A 20,452-nucleotide genomic window follows, 5' to 3' on the forward strand; every position below is an offset into this window, starting at 1 on the left:
TTTAAGGGTTGCAGCTGGTAGAACTGCTCCCTCGTAGCTCCAGTGATCCAGACTCAACCCTGACCTCCAGCGCTGACTGCGTGTAATTTCCACATCATGTTTTCACCTGCAGCCCTGATTTCCTCCCCACATGCCGGTTACTGGCTAAGTCTTGATTTTAGTTAAACATTGTTAATAACTGAACAAAGTCGAATGCTCCTTTTAATAATAGTTGAATTCAAACCAATCCAGACATGGTGCTGTGTAGTGGTGGTATCCCATAAGTTCAATCCTTAGTGGAAAAACTAAGCTATTTTTAAGGTTCCACTAAGAAAAAATAAAGCCTATTCACACTTTGCTTTCAAGTAAGGCACAGCTAGCTGCCTAAAATTTAAATGACTCAGCATTTAAGTCTTAATAGTTGGCCACTCTAAACTGCCTCCTTGTGTGGAATCTTGGAGGTGTTGGTGGGAACTGGGGAAATAAACAAGGTTAGTGTTGGAATATGGGTTCTTGGTGTAGGCTCTGGGCTGAAGGGCTTGTTTCAATGGTGGATGACTCTATAAACCAGAGGGATAATGATCCAAGATCAAACTGGACGCCCAGACTTCTCCTCCAAACTGTACCTCCTCAGTCAGCCAGGCACTGGAAGTCCCATCCACAGTGATGTGAACTCATCAATCGCTGAAGCCTCGCCAAATCGTCAGGACTTGCTGACTGGCTCTTCCTGACTGACCGTTGGTTTGTGGACAATAGCCAGAGGACAAACTCACTGAAGTGCGGAAGAGGAAGCGGAAAGCTCACTGGAAGCGGGAGGCAAATTGTGGGCCCGATGCCCGGAGGGAAACTGTGGAGTTGAACTGCACTTTGGGAAACCAGGAGCGCCACCTCAGCTGCTGACAGAAATTCGGAGAGGGCGATGAAGGGGGCCACCTTGGAGCACGAGTCTGTCCCTGTCATGGTCACCTGGCCCCACTGGAAGGTGGGAGACCCGTGATGAAGTCCATGGCAATGTGGGACCGGGTAGGGGGCGCAGGAGCCCACAGGGCTGCTAGTTGGAGGAATTGGACTGGGCACATTGTGGGCAGGCAGTGATGGACAGACGTACGTACAATATCTGATAATGGTGGGCTACCAGATCCAGCATCACAGAAAATCCCAATTCTTTTGTGCATCTGGATGGCCGGAGAGAGGTGAGGTGTGGGTCCACTGGAATACCCCAGAGCCCATACGGTTGTTAGTTGTGTCGGCCGAAGCAGACTCATACTATAGAGCCTGTTGGATCTGGTTCTCAAGATCCCAAACAATGGGGGCGAGGATGGAATGATTCAGCCTGGTAGAACTGTCATTCCTTAGTGCTCTTGGAGCTGGCTCAGTAGGAGATGGTGAAGTTGATTTCCTCGAAGAAAAGCTGATGTGAGTTGAGTTGGTGGACCTGTTGTATGGATATGAGGTTCTGATAGTCAGCCTAGATCAGGAAGGATTCAGCATTTCCCATTAGCCAATGTGTCCTTCCCTCCAAGGCCCATTTAATGGTGATTAGCTCCCTGTCTCCCCCTCCATAACAGTGCTGTGTGGAGTTGAACTTGTATGGGAAGAAGGCACATGGGTGTGTCTTCCCATCCATTCCTCACTGGGAGAGAATGACTTCAGTGCCCACGTCAGATGCATCCACCTCTACCAGGAAAAATCCGGAGGGCTTCAGATGGCGGAGAATGGAAGTGTGGTCTGTGGCAGTTAACCGTGAGGGAGGTGAGGGGAGAGGCAATTTGGCTGTCGTTTTGGGTGAAGTAGGGGAAGCCCAGGATGCGCTGTAGCTGTCTGAGGGAGTGCAGTTGGGGCTGTTCAATGATGGTACTCACTTTCTCTGGGTCCATGGTTATGCCTTGGGGAGAAAGTATGTAACCCAGGAAGGAAGTGACTAGGGTGTGGAACTGGCATTGCAGTATAGTTGGTTTTCAAGGAGACACTGAAGGACCCAGAGGACGTGACAGACGTGGTCTCGGGGGTCCTTGAGAAGGTGAGGTAGATGAACACATAGCTGTGTAGCACCTCAGAGGGTTTCATTTACAAAGGCTTGGAAAATGGCTGGACTGTTGAAAGGTGCAATTGGTATCACAAAGTATTCACGGTGGTCAGTCGGTGTAATGAATGACATTTTCCACGCATCCCCCTGGCAGCTGAAGATCAGATTGTAAACACTCTGTAGATCCAGTTTGGTGAAGATCTGGACCCTATGGGGTGCTCTGAATGCACTATCCATTAAGGGGACAGGGTAGAGGTTCTTGGGTAGGGAATTTATGAGTCCATGGTAGTTGACAGACCATCGCACTTTTTGACAAAGTGTTTCAGTGATGTTGTCATTCGTGGCTGGAGCCTCAGGAGGGGAGAAAGAGGAGGTCGATCATGCAGTCATGTGGTTTGTGAGGAAGCAAGGTGCTGGCTTCCTTGTTACTAAAGGTGATGGCTAATCCATGGTATTCCTGTGGAGGCTTTGTGAGGTCGGGGGCTTACTCTGTCTCCACTGATTTATTGGGTGAAGTCCACTGAGGTTGCAGACAGGTGAGTCCCCAGCTCAGCAGTGAAGCAGATGACCGGGCAAAGGGAGGGTCGTGACTGGAGAACCAGGGGTCACCCAAGGTGACAGTAGTGATGGGTGAGTCAGTAATGGATGGACATACGGTGGTCTCTGATACTCAAGTGCACAGGTCTAGTGAGCTCTCGGATCATCTCAGAGCCCAAGGGACATACGTCGATGGCCGTGATGCAGCAGGGGTGAGTGACAGGCTTGTTGGGGTGTCCAAGCTGCACTCACTGAGTCCGGTCCAGAAATTTACCTGATGCGCCGAAGATCTGTTGGGGTGTGGGGGCAGAGAGAGGGAGAGTTGGTCAATGGTGCTGGAACAAGGGGTTGGGCTCCTTATGTCTCCCTGGTGGTCCTGTTTCCCTGACACGGTGGGCATTTCATTAATGGACGGCCTGCTGCTCCACAAGGTGTTTTTCCATTGACGCTCTCACTGTGAGGGGTGAAGGCTACTGTCCCTCACCGCATGGGCTCTGGAGCCATTGCTGAAGAGGGTCCTGCAGCCTGGAATAGTTCTGGGGACAGAACTGAGGTTCTGGCTGGTGATGAGGAAGGTTGTTCCATAACATGCTTGTCAACACGGAGGGCCAGAGTGATGGGACGTTTAAGGTGGGTGGGCATCTCCCAGGTAGACAGCTCATCTTTCAAGTGCTCCGAAAGGCTGTGATGATAATGGGCCAGTGTTCCAGCGTGCCACAAGGGTCCTGAATTCTCTGGTGTAATCCAGCATTGAGTGTGGTGAAGTATCCAGTCTGCTATCTCCCTTCCACCTCTTGAATGGTCAACAACCCAGCACATCTCAGTGGTGAAACCCTCTTATTTATTACAAATGGTGGTTTCATTGCCTCAGTTCATGGCGAGCTGGGTCAGAGTTTGCCCAATCAAGAGAGGGATGATGAAGGCAATCTCGGCTCGGTCTGCAGAGTACAGAAGTGGCTGCATCTCGAAGCGTCAGACGCACTGGGACAGGAAGTTGGGGGTCTGTCAAAGTGCCCCTGTGCCAGAATCCGGGGCTCAGAGGGAGGAGGATGACTGGCGTGGGGTTTCTGTACTGGGATGGAGAGTTGGAAGAGAGTGGTGAACAGATGGTCAGTAGTTTCCTGTGGTTGTCGATCGTGTACTTGTGTCACGGACAACTTCCTTTAGGTGAGAAAATTCTGCTGGTCTATCACCACCCCATCAAGGAACGTAGGGGAGACTTTGACCCGAATGCAGAGAGGCAGAGACAATTCAGCGATGAATGATAATTTTAATAGACTGCAAAGATAACAAACCACGAGGGGCCACAAGATGAGAGAGAACAGATACTAAACAGCACAGACCACAAGGTGACTGAGGACTGGGAGCAATCAGTTGAGGCTGTCTGGGTCAATGGGTGAACAAGGACTATGGATTAGTGTCAGGTTTAAATAAATTGCAGGTGATGAGCTGGAAATGAGAGCCAGGTAACTCACGTTAATTGGGTGGAGATTGGGAGGTGCCGGCCTGACATCAACTGTGCCCATCACCAGTCTGGATATTGCTATGATAATCAGGAAGCGTAGGAAGATGAGAAAGCACGAAGACCAATCCTGACTTAAAAATTGAAGCTAGCAAATATCCAGAAGTAATAAATGCCAGCTCACTAGGTCAATTAATTGTGAATTAGTAGCTATTTTAGCTATGAATATACAGTAACATCATATCCATTTTTACTTCTCCTGTCTCTAGAAACTGTGTATTGATTGCTACTCGTTCATCTGATTATAGCTGAACTAAAAGTACATTGAGAATTATTGGCCTGAGCATGAAATTCTGAACTCATCGCTGGTGGCTAAGAAGAAGACTCATGAGAAACACATTTTGTTATCGAATATTTTTCCTCTGTTTATCTGCTTTACACTGAGCCCCTGCCTCAGCATTGTACCAGTCTCATCATCCTATGGATTTGACCTGTCTTTGTTTAGTAAAGAATGGGCAGTTTTCGGGTAGTACTTGAAGGAAAAAGTAGGTCAGAGAGTCTCTGCTGTAATTCTGCTCCTAAAATGACTACTGCAAGTTTTAGTAGATTGTTGAGCCATAAGGGTTTAAGAGTCATCCAGCATAGAAGCAAGCAAAATCTCTGGGCCAGCCAGCTCTGCACTCATCTACAAGTACAATCTATTTTGTTCTCCTCAATTTCCCATATCCTGACAGATTCTATGGCACACCTACACACTAGGGGCAAATTACATCAGTCAACCAATGTACTGGCCTATATATCTTCAGAGTGTGGAAGGAAAGCAAATCCCTTGGATGAAACTGTCATGGGTTACAGGGTGAATGTGGAATGTTCACACAAACAATGCCCAAGGTCAGGATTGAACCTGGGGCTCTGGAACTGGGTCAGCAGCTCTACCTACCTATGCTGTCTGTCTGGCCCATAATCCCAATGGATCACGTGGAAGAACATGCCATGGTCTATATGGCAAGCAAAAAAGGAAAGTTTTGACTATAATACAACAGTAACTTTCCATGTGAGTGTTAGTTATACTCAAAATACAGGCTCACTACAAGAGCTAAGCAAAAAACTGAAGGTGAAATACCAGATTGCTGGAAGTCTGAAATAAGACCAGGAAATGCTGGAAATGGGCAGTGGGCTGGATAGCATCCACAGAAAAAGAATCAAGCCACTGATTTTTCAGAGTTCAGATGAATATTTTCATTGTGTGCTTTATAGCAACTTCGTACAGTACGCTTTCTGATCAAGATGAGCAAATGGCACCACTATAGTGGGCTGGAACCCTCATGAGTACAGCTTCTATCTCACTATTACCTGGCTTTCAAACAGACCTCACCCACGCTAAAGATGAAGTCCTGATTCCCAGTCTACTCTTTCATGGCTCCTGCACTTTATTGGTTTAACTGAACTGCACTTTCTGTGTAGCAGTTACACGATATTCTGCATTTTTAAAAATTGCCTCAAACTACTTCTGCATGGCATGCAAACAAGAAGTTTTTCACTCTATCTTGGTATACATGACACCATAACCCAATACCACAATCAAATCAGGCATCCACGTCCCCTACTAAATATTGCTAATCTATTGATGAGATCCGGCTTCCGAACAGTGCCGTTAAAAATGCAATTCCTTATATTCCGGGGGAAGCCTGCACGAGAAACATTAGCAGCTTCATTGATAGAAATGTAGGTTGCTTTTAAAAATAAATTTTGAACATTATGCGAACTCAGCCATAATGTTACAGGTCTCACCCGAAAGACGATCAGAAGTCACAAAAGCACCGACGGCATGTAAATATGGTAAAATAGGTCATCAAATCATTTTTTCTGTCTGGAGCCACAGAAATAACACAGATGGATTTAGTGCACAGGAAGGCTGGTCACTTTATCACTCAACAGCCTAAGGAAATGAAGCCTGTAGATGGCTTTGTACTTTCCTTGAGCTTCGACATGAGCAACAGGCAGTTTTCCTCAAGGAAGCTCCTTTGCAATTCTTACAAAAGTGTTATTAATAGGAAACCATTCCCTTCTGTATATTATGCATCGCCAGGTATAATCCTTCTTCTCTTCGGAAGCCAGAGTCAGAAATCCTGAGTCGTTCTGGTTTTGATCTGACAGACTGACTGAGGTTGAATTTTTATTTCTGGGTCTGTCTGGTCGACAATTCAAGCTGGTGTCAGGAAGGATAAATGCCGAAGCCCTTGGGGAGTGGGGAATTGCTTTTGTCGGCAAGTGGGGAAAGTGTGCTAGGTTTCTCAGAATGTAAACTTCTCATTCCCTCCATGGTGGTTAGGGAGAGCCTCTGAAACGTTTAGAGTCATGGGTTCAAACTGAAAGCCAGCAGTGTGTTCTGTAGCACCCAGGAGATGCTGGAGGAACTCGGCAGGTCAGGGAGCATCCATGGAGCAGGATAAAGAGTCTACACTTTGGGCCAAAGGCCTTCATCAGGACTAGAAAGGTAGGGAAGACACCAGAATAAGAAGGTGGGGGTGGGGAAGAAGTTCAAGCTGGAAGGTGATAGGTAAAGTCAGGTGGGGGAGAGAGGATGAAAGCAGAAGCATGGAGGCGATTGGTGGAAAAGTTACAGGGCTTAAGATGAAGGAATCTGATAGGAGGGTACGGTGACCCATGGGAACAGGGGAAGGGTGGTGATTGGCAGGTGAAGAGAACAGTAGGAGGTATGAGGGGAGCCAGAATGGGGAATGGAAAGGGAGAGAAGGGGGAGGGGGAGAAATTAACAGAAGTCGGAGAAACAGATGTTCATGCCAGCAGGTTGGAACATGAAATGCTGCTTCTCCAATCTGAGAGTGGCCTCATTGTGGCAGCAGGGGAGACAATGGACCAACATGCTGAAACTGGAATGGGGAGTGGAATTAACATGGTTAGTCACGGGAAATTGTCCCTGCTGCAGGTGGAGCCAAGGTGTTTGACAAAGTCGACCCATTGAAGATGGAAGATGTGGAGGAGATTGATGTCCTGGGTCTGGAGGCTCATGGGGTGGTAGCTCTGTCCCTGTTGTGGTGGTTGGAAGAGGTGATGGATGCGAATATTCGGGGAATGTAGGAGATATGGGTGAGAATGGTAGAGGAAGACAAACCTCGTTCTTTGAAGAAGAATATTATTTGAGGAAGCTTGTACTTCTTGTTTGGTGTGATGTTCCAGGGCAGTGATGAGGCACAGAAGGGGTTCTTCACATGTACTGAACATTTATCACTCATTCTAAAACAATGACCTATTTCAATTGCTCATTATTTCTTCAATATGTTTTTTTTTGCCAGATTGCTGCATTTCAAAGATGCTTCTTTGATTGGAAAGCAGATTGTGACAATGTTAAAGGCAACAACTATATTTCTTTCTTTTTATGAAAAATTCATTCATTGCAGATGAGCAGGTCATCTCTCCACAGTCACACTAATGATGACTTGCTCAAAAAAATGGAAACCGTGTTTGCAGGCTGCTCCAGGACAGCAAGCATCATGCATTTCTGAGCAAAGCATTTTGCGTCATGAGTAGATGAACAGAATTTCCATCGTGTTGGTGCACTGGCTGTGCAAATCACTGTCAGTAATGGCCACAAGCTGACAATTGCCCCTGTGCCAGACTGTGAACTTTCATTCAGCCTGAAGCTGAAGTCTCCATCTACAATGACCTTCCCATTATCAGAATGCTTTCCTGAACTTAACAATCTTTGAATAACCACCGGCAAGTAACAGACCACTCTTTGCAAAGTCTATTCAGCTTTTGAGACTTCAGCAGAAGTTGGAGAAATTGATGTTCACGCTGTCAGGTTGGAGGCTACCTAAATGGGATATGAGGTGTTGTTCCTCCAATCTGAGAGTCACGTCATCACTTCATTAATGTTGACTTTTCAGTGATGGCAGTTTAACGTCACAAATTGAAGGTGGGGGTTAACTACAAGAAGTGAATTTAATGATTCAAGCACCAGATAAGTAAGAGGAAGACGAGATTGGCTAACACCAAATTTTAAGAAAAGCAACAACAGTAATATTTGTTTTAGCTGGCCCATTCCCTATAGGAAAACACACAACGTGGTAAGCTTTGAGTGCAAAAAATAGGGGTTACACTCTGCCACTGTGAAAAAAAGGATCAGCTGCCTTTCTTGAAATCATACTACAAAGTGTTGGAGGACACATAAAAGCAGAGCATTTGTCACGGTGGTTAACGGATCTGGTAACACACAGAAGTTCTTAATTTAAGTGAGTTGATATCTCAGAAGAACTGAAAACCTTCTCTAACACAGTTGTAATCAGACACACACATCCCACTTCTCTAACACTGATATAATCAGACACACGTGGAGATTAATGGAGGAGGCTCTCCACCTCCCTTGCATGCTCTGTGTGTTCAGACAGTCCCCTCTGGAAGATGGTTTCCCCTAAGCTCTAAAGGAATCAGGAGAAGGAATTTTAACGTACTCCGTCCCACTTGTTAGGAATGCACTGGGGAGTGCCAGAATGGTTGGGGATGGTTGCCGGGGAGTGGCCACCTGGAAACACTTGTGTTATAGAGAGTGAGGAGGTAAGGCAATGTAGGAATAGATGTGAAACAAGCTCTATCCTTTATACTGCCGCTTCAGGGGCAGTCATACTGTAAAAGACTCCTTGTTGCAGGAGTGCCCGATGATGGGTGATCATCGAATAAAAATGACCGATTTTCCGGTTGCCAGGGGAACGATAGCAACTCTCCCAGATTCACGACCTTGGCACAGTCACTAGTGACACTGCTGCACTGCTCGTGGTCAATCACGGCCTGGAGTACAGGGGGCAGGAGAGTGTGCACTTACCCCTCCTCTGGTTGAGGGCTTTTCCCACAACCCAAAGGCATGGCAGAGTAACTGACACTAATATAGCTGTGAGAGAGAGCAGTTTAAAGGGAAATAAATGGGGAGATGGGACAACAGGGAATCCTCTGTGACTAGGCATGGACTCAGTGGGCCAAACAGCCTCCTTCCACGTCATATGAAAAATAAGGGAGTTGCCTGGATCTGTTTTGGTAATAACACAATTTGATGTGGAAGTGGTCATATTCCACTCTGAAAATAAAGCAGCTTTCAGACTCATGGCTGAATTTCTAGGGCAATGCATTCCCACTTGCTGAAACATTCCAGGAATGAAATTTAACACTTTAAATATTACTGTACAGGCATTCCCCAAGTGGTGAAAGTTCTAGTTACAATTTGTGCCGTGACTCTGTTGATTCTTTCAGTACAAATCTCAGGTTTCCAATCTACTTTTCATAAGGTGTTTTCTCCAGCCTTCTCAATCTGTGACATTTCCGTTACTGAATGTTTTCCAGGGACATATCTCATTTGTAATTTGAGGAATGCCGATACTTTCCAAAACACTCTCAGCATTCAAGTACCCATGCATCAGTACCACCATGCATTGCTGGAGAACACTTACTTCTATTCACTAACATGTCAATAGATTACGTTCCGGCACAAGCCTCCCACCATTGAGGACGACTTAAAAAGGCGGCACCTCAAGAAGAGGCGTCCACCGCTCAGGGCCATCCAGGGCATACCCTCTTCCTATTACTGACATTGGGGAGAGGGTACAGAAGCCAGAAGGTACACACTCAACATTGAAAGAATAGCTTCTTCCCCTCAGCCATCAGAATTCTGAATGGTCCAGGAACACTATCTCACTGTTGCTCTTTTTGTACTATCTATCTATCTATCTATCTATCTATCTATCTATCTATCTATCTATCTATCTATCTATCTATCTATCTATCTATCTATCTATCTATCTATCTATCTATCTATCTATCTATCTATCAATCAATCTAGCTAGCCAGCTATCTATCACTCTAGCTATCGATCAATCAATCTATCAATCAATCTATCTAGATATCTATCAGTCAATCTATCTATCTAGCAATTTATCAACCTATCTATCTAGCTATAAATCAATCATTTTATCTATCTAGCTAGCTATCAAACTATCTATCTAGCTCTCTATCTATCAATCTATCGATCCATCCAGCTATCTATATTACAGCCATAAGCTAAATTTCATGACTAATGCCAGTGACAATAAACCTGATTCTGACTCAGTGGCTGCAAAATGCATAAGAAAAGATCCTGTTTTATAGTATTCACAAAGACTTCTACCCCTCAGCAAAACCAGCCCTATGCCTCTGTCCTACTAGACTTGGAATCTAACCACTCTAAAATTTGCTGTAATATACTAGGATTGTCTTTTGACCAATGAAACTGACAAGAAACTAAGAAATGTGCAATTTAAAGGAAATCGCCTTTCTAACAACTGCACTCAAGACTACATGCCATGCACCTTGGAAAACTTACCCTTGGCCCCTGGTCTCCTTGATCACCCTGAAACACACAAGCACAACTAATTATTATCTTTGCAAAAGCAATGAGAAATTAAGAATTTTGCTTCAAGTAGGATATTTTATGGAAAGAGAAATATACTTATGCAAAATTGTATTCACAAACCTTGTCACCTTTAGGACCAGGTGGACCCTGCAAAAGAACAATTTGACGTCATTATTTCTCCACCCAAAATTGTACTCTTGAAATTTGCAACCAGTTTATTAATTTGCTTTAAAGAAAAGAAATACTTTATTTCCCTTTGAATTAAAAAATTGGTGAATCACTCCCAGCCCTATGATTCTCCAGTTAAAGATAACCAAACTAAGCATCTGTCTGTGTCAGGAGGATAGCCAGCTCATGGACATGGTCCAGAGACTAAAATTATCAGCATTCCTCTCCTCACAGAGGCACCACTCCCAAGGTTAATGTATATGGAGCTCTAATTGGTGTAACTCTTGAGTAGTGAAGGGCTAGGCCCAGAATATTGACTAATCTTATCAATTTCCAATGTGAATTAGCCAACTGTGCAATTCCTGTACCTTTTTCCTTTTATTCCTACACCATTCTGGCTACCTCCTTTTCATAATGTGACAGGATATAAGTTTCATAAATTCTAAGCTGAAAAAGATGAGATTTTATGGGCAGATGGATTCTACTGCAGATGAAGTGGCTTGTGTGGTCTTGAAAACAAATGTCTAATAAATCTCCGTCAGTAAAAGGGATCATCTTCCTCTTGTTCTGTGCATGTGTTTAATTATGGTGTAATCTTCAGACATGTGGCATGATTGATCTTTTGAAGGTTTGGAATTCCTCCACTGATACAGAGAACTCTAACAATATGAGGAAAATTATTATAACTATGCCAAAATGTGAAATGAAACACTGAAATCTTTTAAAGGTAGAATCAAAATTATTCTCAGTGTGTTATGTATATAATATGCTCATAACTGCCTTTTAAATTTGACCCTAAAATGTTGCAAAATCTTTAAACCAGACCTCAATATAAAAAATAACATCATGGTACAGACACATGTGATTAATAACAGCAAATTAGCTGGCAGGGGAAAGACAAAGGGATGACTGTGTTTTGCTAACCTCAGCAAACATGATTACTTTTATTTCTGACATTCACTTTGTGCATACATGTGTTATTTCAGCAGTTTGCTGCACGGGGCATTTTTCATATCAATAATGCATTGATCAAGCAGAATTAAATACAAACATCCCGGCTGCAGCCAGATTTTACCCATTTATTTTTTTTTACAGAGTTGGTCCAGTTAGGGCTCTTGAGCTGACAATATTATGGAGTGAGCGAACACGAAGAAACCTTTCATCAGAAATCTAAGCTGGATTCCTCGTCAGGACAGTTTGCAGTAAACTGCAGTGTGATTCTGAAAAGTGGGTTGGATTTCCTTCTGGCTTGAGAGGAGAATGAAACCTTAGGCCTGGCCTGGTCTTGGGACTGTCCATCTGATGTTTTAATACCCTGGAACCTAGGGTCTGCCTGCACTGTGTGTGCCCTGCCTTTCTTCCTGCGGAAGTTTTTAAATTGGGATTTAGATTCTGAAACGGTCCTCTGGCAGATCTGTGTGAAGATGCAGGTGAACCTGAAACTTTTCTCAGATAGAAGGGTGCAGAATAAGTTACAGAGTCATAAAACAGTGTTCATTAAATTTACACATTTCATTTTCTATTTCTTAAGGGAGAAGTATACAGTCAGCAGATTGAAAGCTTATTTCTATAATTTTTAATTGATCGATCCATCCGATAAGTACTTTTCTGGCAAAATGCTCCACTGGGTGCCAGCTGGTACAGCATTACCCATCAGCTGGAAGCAAAATGTAAATATCCGCTGACTGTAGGTAACAACCCTATTCTCCATTACTTCCGCAGATATTGAAATATTACCCAAATATTCTCCAGCACTGAGGTTGCACAGTCATAAAGAATCTGGACAAATTCCAAATTCTGGTACTCTAAATCTAGTACTCTAATTTATCTGAAACCTTTCCAAAGATGATCCAGCAATATTTTCAAGTGTTGGTTTTCCATGTGGAAAAGGAAAAATGCAATGTCATTGTCATCTTCCTGAATCTTGACCTTGCATCGGTGCATCATATCACCACCTGGCAGATGCATAAGCTTTGAATTCATGTTTGCTTTGCTAGGCTCTGCACATTAATTGTGACAGGTTTAATAGCTACAGCCTCTGAGCCAATGTAAGAAATGTGTGGTACAAAGAGCTGGGCTTGCTGCTGGCACCATTTCTGTGATCAAACAAGGGAAGACTCATATGGGACACATTACTTCACAATCAATGCAGGAATCCGACAACATGCAATCAACTTGAAAAGCTACAAGAGGCGGAATTCCAGCTTCTGGTGATCATAAAATTCCAGGAAAGGGGGAAGTTCTTTTATAATTTCTTTTCAAATGCAAACACGAATTTTCAACTTTTGCCTGAGATATAATACTTTCAACAAGAATTGCCTTACAGTGAATAAAATACTTTTCTATTGATTGTAATTTAAAACAGGCATACTTATAAAAGCAAGCAAAGTGACACTGAGTGACACTGTGGCATTCAAAGGAAGCTGAGGCAAGCATTTGCTTAAATCGACCTGCAAATCTCTTCAATGATTATAGGTTTCACATTCAATTACCTTTACTTGCCTCCAGTAATTCAGGATTTACAGCAGTGGCTTCGATTTCACAGACCAGTTATGAGAACACAAGCATTCATTCACAAGAGAAACTTTGTCACAATCCCATTCAAAATCTGGAGCTCTGTGTTGGGGGTCGGGGTTTGGAAATTACAGCACTGCCTTTCAAAGGCGGGGTCCAATTAAAAAGTGCAGTTCTACATATCAATTTATACCAACTTTACAAGGACTTGTCCACTGGAGTTAGAATCAGGAGCTGAAGAAGGGGAAAAGGACATCAGATGGCGCTCAAATAGAAGGATAAAGTGCAACTTTTCTTAGGAGTTTTGACAGAACAGGTGAAGGGATGATTTCTTTTTCTTTCCTAGGTGTCTTAATAAGAGGTCAGCCATTCAGGACAGAGATGAGAAAAAAATTACTCACCCAGGTGATGTTGGAGTTCAATCCCCATTGGGGGTAGCAGACCATTAGTAAAAAAGTATATTCAAGATAGGCATCAATAGATTTTTGGATGTGAAGGGAATCAAGAGACATGGGGTGCAACAAAATTGTTTTTGAGGTGCCAGCTGTGTTCCAGTGGAATGGCTGAGCAGACATGAGAAACAAAAATCACTTCTGCTTGTTTCTTATGTCCCTGCATTTAAAATTTTGAAACACATATTAATCAGAAAGCGTGAGATACACTGGGAGAGATACAGAAGGTGAATGGATGCTAGTTTGCAAGTGTTAAATTGAGAAGGTTGAGCCCTTTCTGTCTTGTACCGTGTGAGAAGGAAAGAGCACAGGCAATGAGTCTGAACTTTAAACATGTATCATGAATCTTACAAAACTCTGTCCAGGAGAGAAAGAGTAATAAGAACAGCCTTTTCTCCCTCTTATTTCTTGGACACCTCATAAACCAATGAGTCACTTACATCACACTGTAGCACACATAATATATCCCAGGACATCCGGCATCCAAGAGAATGAAGACATTTTGATTTGTTAGTGATAGTTATGTTTCCATTCGCAAGATGGGGGGGGCAGTTTTGTCTGAAGACAGTGAGCAGAGTGACCACCACAAAGAACTCACCCTTGGGGACTTCATCCACCATGAATTGCCGTGAATTCAGATCTGACTTCTGTGGCTCTGCAAGAAATCTGGCCATCTGAGTTTCTCAGTGGAAGGAACACTTGGTGTTACACCTACAGCCAACTTTATAACCACAGAGCCCAGAATCCAAACATACATAACTAGTAACCGAGTAAAATACATCTGTTTATTGTATATTTCACAGTAATCCTTTCCTTCATCGCACAGAATGGTCCCAAAGCAGATGGTGCAAGAAGGAGACAAAAGAGAGACTGCAGATGCTGGAAATCCAGAGCAACTCACAGGAAATGCTGAAGAAACTCAGCAGGTCAGGCAGCATCTGTGGAGGGAAATGAGCAGTCACCACTTTGGGCTGAGACCCCTCATCAGGATGGTGCAGCAAAGCTTTATCCCAGAAACAAAATACAGAAGCCGCAGTACTCTGCCCGAATGGATGGTGGGAGCTGACTGAAACATAGCATCAAATCTCATAAAGGAAACACTTGCACGCTGTGGGGAAAGGGCAGGTGGGAGAGATAAAGTGGCATCTCTTTCAGACAGAGAATTCACAGAGACATGATAGGGTCTGCCCTGTGTGATTGTGTGACGGTTGGTGAGTCTGACTGACCAGGAGTCAATCAGGAGGAATTTGTAATATAACTCTGTCACTCTCAGATGGCGAGCTCCGGCAGGCAGATGTGTGGAGCTCGATGAGCAATTAAACTCCTGTGGCAGTTCTCAATTCAGGAGGCATTTCAATTTACAGTTCTATGCTTGTTGCACGTGGTCAGTGCTAACATTCACTGGCTGCATCCCTCTTGAGGGGAGGGGTTGGCGGTAGAAGGGGGCATCTTTATTAGTCACTTAAAGCTAACCTGCATTACTTAAAGCCAATATTGGCTTCTTAAAGGGAAGGGGGTGTAGCATGGTCAAAGGAGATTCTGGTTGGCATTAAGGAAATCAGACTGACCTGCCAGGCACTGAAGAATGGTATTACCCTGAAAAGAGTGATCCTTTTGGCTTCTTGAAGCCTGTTGGCTGTCTCTGTGACACCAGAGACACAAGCTACATGTGGTAGGGCATTTGGACCACAATGGAGTACGTCCACCCTGTACATCAACAACAGCAGCGAGGCTTCACTTCCTCACAGGCTGAATGTCTTTTACGCTCAGATTGATGCAAGGAGCGAGGTGCCGGTGAGAAGGACGCCCTTTCCACCTGAGAAGCAGTCACTCTGTCTGGCTGCAGCTGACGTGAAGGAGACCTAGCCAGGGTCAAACTACTTGAAGCTGCAGGGCCTGATGACGTACCTGGTCGGGTGCTGAAGGACTGTACAGCCCAGTTAACTGCAGTTCTAACAGACAGTCCACTGTCCCTTTTGCTTCCAGGTGTCCACCATCATCCTGGTACTCAAGAGGGTGACAGTAACCTGCCTCAATGAAGACCATCCAGTGGCACTGACCTCAACGATAAAGAAGTGTTTTGAATGGTTGGTTATTGATCACATTAAATTCCATTTTCCTGCGACATTGGATCTTTTCCAGTTTGCTTATCACTCAGATTGGTCCAATGATGATACTGTAGTCTCTACACTGCATCCTGTCTTGTCCCACCTGGAAAATGGCACCCACCTGGAAAATGACGCCAGGATGTTGTTTATTGATTTCAGTTCAGTGTTCAATTTGATCATCCCTCAGAAGCTGGTGGGTAAACTGTCCTCACCGGGTCTTAACACCTCTCTCTGTACCTGGATCCTGGACTTGACAGAGAGGTCACAGTCAGTCCATGTTGGCAGGAGCATCTCTAGCTCCATCACACTGAGTTCTGGCGCTCCCCAGGGCTGCATTCTCAGTTCCCTGCTGTTCATGTCGCTGATCTAGTTCAAACCAAATCGTCTTTTGCTGATGACACAACAGTGGTGGGCCTCATCAACAATGACGATGAGATACAGAGAGGAGGTAGAATGGTGCAAGCTCAACTTGAGACCAAGGAGGTGACTGTGGACTTCAGGAAAGTGCAGGCTGACTACTTCACACTGCACAAACATGGCTTCTCTGTAGAGAGAGTTAGGAGCATCAAGTTTCTGGGAGTGACATAATAGATGATCTTATCTGGTCCACCAACACCACCCCTCTGGTCAAGAAAGCACAGCAGCATCTCCACTTCATGAGGCGATTGAGACAAATGAGGCTCCCCCTACCATTTTTTCCAATTTTTACAGGAGCACCGTCAAGAGTGCCTTGGCCAGTTACATCACTGTCTGGTAAGGGAACTGCAAGGCATCTGATTGCAACTCCCTGCAAAGGATTACAAGCTCTGCTGTGAGGATCACTGGGACTCTTTCCACCCACTGGAGATACTAATCAGGGGCACAGTGTATGCAGGGCCCTTAACATAGACAGTGATCCCACCCAACCATGTAACAAGCTCTTTGACCCCTACCATCAGGCAGGAGGTACCACTGCATTAAGCCAAGAGCTGTTAGGAAGGGAAGCAGCTCCTTCCCTCAGTTGGAAGGCTACTGAACTCCTTGCCACTCAGGTCTCATCACGTATGAAGCACCAGTAGCAATATACTGTTTACTTTTTAAACTTGTAAATTCACCTTGTTTTTTTATTAATTTACTAGTGGTTTATTGTTGCTTTATGAATTATGTGTGTGAGTTATACGCATTGCGTTGTGCACCTTGGTGTGGACAAATGTTGTCTAGTTTTGTGTACAGTTTGACAATAAACTTGAACTTGAAGGACTTAAGGACTAGGAACAGGCGTGGCTGCTACTGTTTCCCAAGCCTACTCTGCCACTCTAAAGTTCTTGGCTGATTTGACTTTTGTTTCCAATTCCATTTTCCTGCCCAATCTCACAACTGCTGATTCCTTACGAGTCCAAAATCTACCTGTCTTGGCCTTCACTATTCTTCGCAGCTCTCATGGGTGGAGGATTCCAGAGGGTCTGGAATCATTCCTCTGAAGTTTCATCTCAGGTTGGCTACCAAACCTGAGATTTGGGTGACAGTGTTAGATACCCTGCCAGCAGCAATCTACACCATGTTCCTATTAGCTCACTATTTCTCAAAGCAGTTGTACTTTTCCAGTAATACCCAAATCAAATTACACTCCACTGCAACAATCCTACTTCAGAACCTTGTATGTTTTAATTAGATCACCTCTCCCAAAACCACAGAGGGTAGAGTTCCCATTCTGCTCAATGTTCCCTCATAAAGCCAACTCATTTATTTCTGGAATCTGATACATTTTTTGTTGACCAAAGGTATTAAAGAGATAAAGCAATGAGATGGGCATGTGGAGGAAAATCATAGACCTGCCATGATCTCATTGAATCATATACAAGGCTCTGAGGAATAAATGGCCCACTCCTGTTTCCAGTTTCCGGAGTGAACGGGTGACGTAGGCTCTGAGTGTCGTGAGGTTTGAAAATGTTCCAGAGCTGGAAGAAGGCAATACCGTTGATGAATTGAATGCTGTGTTAAAAGCTCAACACTGGGTCAAGAAGCATACCAAAGCTACACAGTTAAAAAAAAATTAAGAAACTGGGATATGATTAATGTGTCCCCCAGTTAAACAAATCATCTATTGATTTGCCACCTTCAACCCTGGGTGATTAAAACATCCAAATAAGACGGAAGTTAAGTCAAGGGATCAAAAAATATTTGGGAAATATGTTTGGAGGAGAGCCTCTTAGTTAGTGATTTATGTCAACAGTATAACATATGCCTTTGGGACTTTTTAAGCAGCAAAGTAAAAGAAACACTGCAGGAGACACGGACCCATAAAAGGCAGTAATTGAAACAATCTGGTAAGAAACTACCAGTAGCTGTCTGGTTCCAGAGCATAGTACAAGCTGCTGGGTCATAGGCAGGGAGTGTGACAACACAAGAGGGGAGTGTGACTACTCAGTGTAAAGTAATGCATCTGTTAGAGATCATATTTCTTTGGACAAATTATTTTATGCCTTTGTGCTAATATTCATGTTTAAAGAGCGATTTTCCATATGTGTATCAAAGTAACATGTGGTTTCAAAATAAGGCTAAATACGCAGGCGGACAACACTTGATTGTGAGGGTGAGGAGTCAAACTAAAACTGAGAAGTTCTAGAGAAAGGCATCCACAATTCTAAAGGTACATTATAATAATAACCTTATAAAATGCAACCCCTTAACTCTTCATGCCCTGAAGGACCATTTCTAGTGTTCTACAAAATGATTGTACCAGTATGCTTGAAATATGGAATTTAATAAAGAGGAGGATTCATAGAGAATACTTTCAGACATATACTCTGTGCCCACATCATAGGTACCTCCTGTACCTAATACACTGTCACAGAGTGTATGTTTGTGGTTCTCTGTGGCTATAGCCCATCCACTTCAAGGTTTGACACCTTGTGCATTCAGAGATACTCTCCTGCACACTACTGCTGTAACACATGGTTATTTGAGTTACTGTCAGCTCCCTGTCAGCTTCAACTAATCAGGCCATTCTCCTGTGACCTCTCTCATTTTTGCCCACAGAATTGCTGCTCACTGGATGTTCTTTGTTTTCTCACACCATTCTCAGTAAACTCTACAAACTGTTGTGTGTGAAAATCCCAGGAGATCAGCAGTTTCTGAGATACTCAAGCCACCCCATCTGGCACCGGCAATCATTCCGCAGTTAGTCGCTTAGATCACGTTTGTTCCCCATTCTGATGTTTGGTCTGAACAACAACTGAACCTCTTGACCATGTCTGCAGGCTTTTATGCATTGAGTTGTTGCTACTTGATTGGTTGATTAGATATTTGCTTTAATGAGCATTAAACTGCGGATGTTCAAGTGTAAGACCTTAAGACCATAAGACATAGGAGCAAAATTTGGCTCTGCCTTTCCAACATGGCAGATCCTGGATCCTGCTCAATCCCATACACCTGCCCTCTCGCCATAAATAAAGTCTAATAAGTAAAGCCTACCTAATAAAGTCACTATGGAGTGTAGTAACCTCAGAGTAAACTACAATTCAGAATATCTTTTATAAACCTACTGATTCCCATGGCTACCTTGACTATACCTCTTCTTACTCTATCTCCTGAAAAAGAATGCTATTTCCTTTTCTCAGTTCCTTCGTCTCTGCCTCATCTGTTCCCACAATGTTCTTTCCTTTCCAGGCCGTCAGAGATGTCCTCCTTCTTCAAAGAACGGGGTTTCCCTTCCTCCACCACTGTTGCTGCCCTCACCCGCATCTCAGCGCTCAGCCCATTTTTCTGCCACCTTAACAGTGATAGAGTTCCTCTTGTCCTTACCTACCACGCCATGAGCCTCTGCATCCAGCACATCATTCTCCACAACTTCTGTCATCTGCAAAATGATCCTACCACCAAACACATCTTTACCTTGCCCACTCCCCCACTTCCCACTTTCCACAGGGATCTCTCCCTCAGGTATTCCCTTGTGCATTTGTCCCTCCTCACCAATCTCCCTCCTGGCACATAAGCCTGTAAGTGGCCAAGGTGCTACACCTGCCCAATCACCTCCTCCCTCATCTTCATTCAGGACCCCAAACAGTCCTTCCAGGTGAGGCAACACTTCACCTGCAAATCTGCTGGGGTCATTTACTGCATCCGAAGCTCCCAATATGATCTCCTCTACATCTCTGCGACCTGTTGTAAACTGGGGACCACTTTGTCGAGCACTTCCGCTCCATCTCCCTAAAGCATAACTTGCCTTGCGCCCTTAACTCCTGGTGGAGTTGTCAGGGCACCATCACGACAAGCTTTGCACTAGTCTGTTTCATCTGTCGCGGTTGTGTGCCAGAGCCTGGGTCACCACAAATGTTTTCCCTATCCATTCATTGATGTCTGTCCATCTTTTCCTCTGTCTGCCTCCGCTTCTTCTCCCCTCAGTTCCTTGTAGAATGGTCTTTGCAAGGCCACTGGATCTTGTTACGTGGCCGTACCATCTCAGCTTTCTTTTCTTCACCGTTGTGAGAAGGTCTTCACGAGGGCCAATGTGGTGCTGGATGGTCTTGCGGACCTGCTCGTTTGTGATGTGGTCCAAGTAGGAGATGTCCATGATGTTGCGATAGCATCTCATTTCCAATGTCTCTATCTTCCTCTGTAGCTCTGCTGCGAGGGTCCATGTCTCACATGCATACAGGAAGATGGAGAATACCAATACACGCAGGAGTCTGATCTTGTACTTCATGGTGATGTTGCTGTCCCTCCATATTGTCTTGAGTTTGGATAGTGCAGTCGTTGTCTGTGTGGTTCTTGCCAGGGCTTCTGGTCTTGATCCTTCATCACTGATGGTTTCCCCCAGGTATTTGA

General features: G+C 44.3%; 1 protein-coding gene across 1 annotated transcript in view; it reads right to left on the reverse strand.

Annotated features, from left to right (window-relative positions):
* The window catches only part of LOC132405084 (collagen alpha-1(XXV) chain-like), a 148,736-nt gene extending 133,152 nt beyond the window's left edge, over window positions 1-15,584 (reverse strand). Inside the window, exons 1-3 of the mRNA XM_059989817.1 lie at window positions 15,447-15,584; window positions 10,525-10,551; window positions 10,375-10,401 (exon numbers count right to left, since the gene is read on the reverse strand). Coding sequence (XP_059845800.1) covers window positions 10,375-10,401; window positions 10,525-10,551; window positions 15,447-15,584 — 192 coding nt within the window. The remainder of the gene's footprint in view (window positions 1-10,374; window positions 10,402-10,524; window positions 10,552-15,446) is intronic.
* Window positions 15,585-20,452: the final 4,868 nt, after the last annotated feature.

This window comes from Hypanus sabinus, chromosome 14 (genome assembly GCF_030144855.1).
Source record: "Hypanus sabinus isolate sHypSab1 chromosome 14, sHypSab1.hap1, whole genome shotgun sequence".
Taxonomy (NCBI): Eukaryota; Metazoa; Chordata; class Chondrichthyes; order Myliobatiformes; family Dasyatidae; genus Hypanus; species Hypanus sabinus.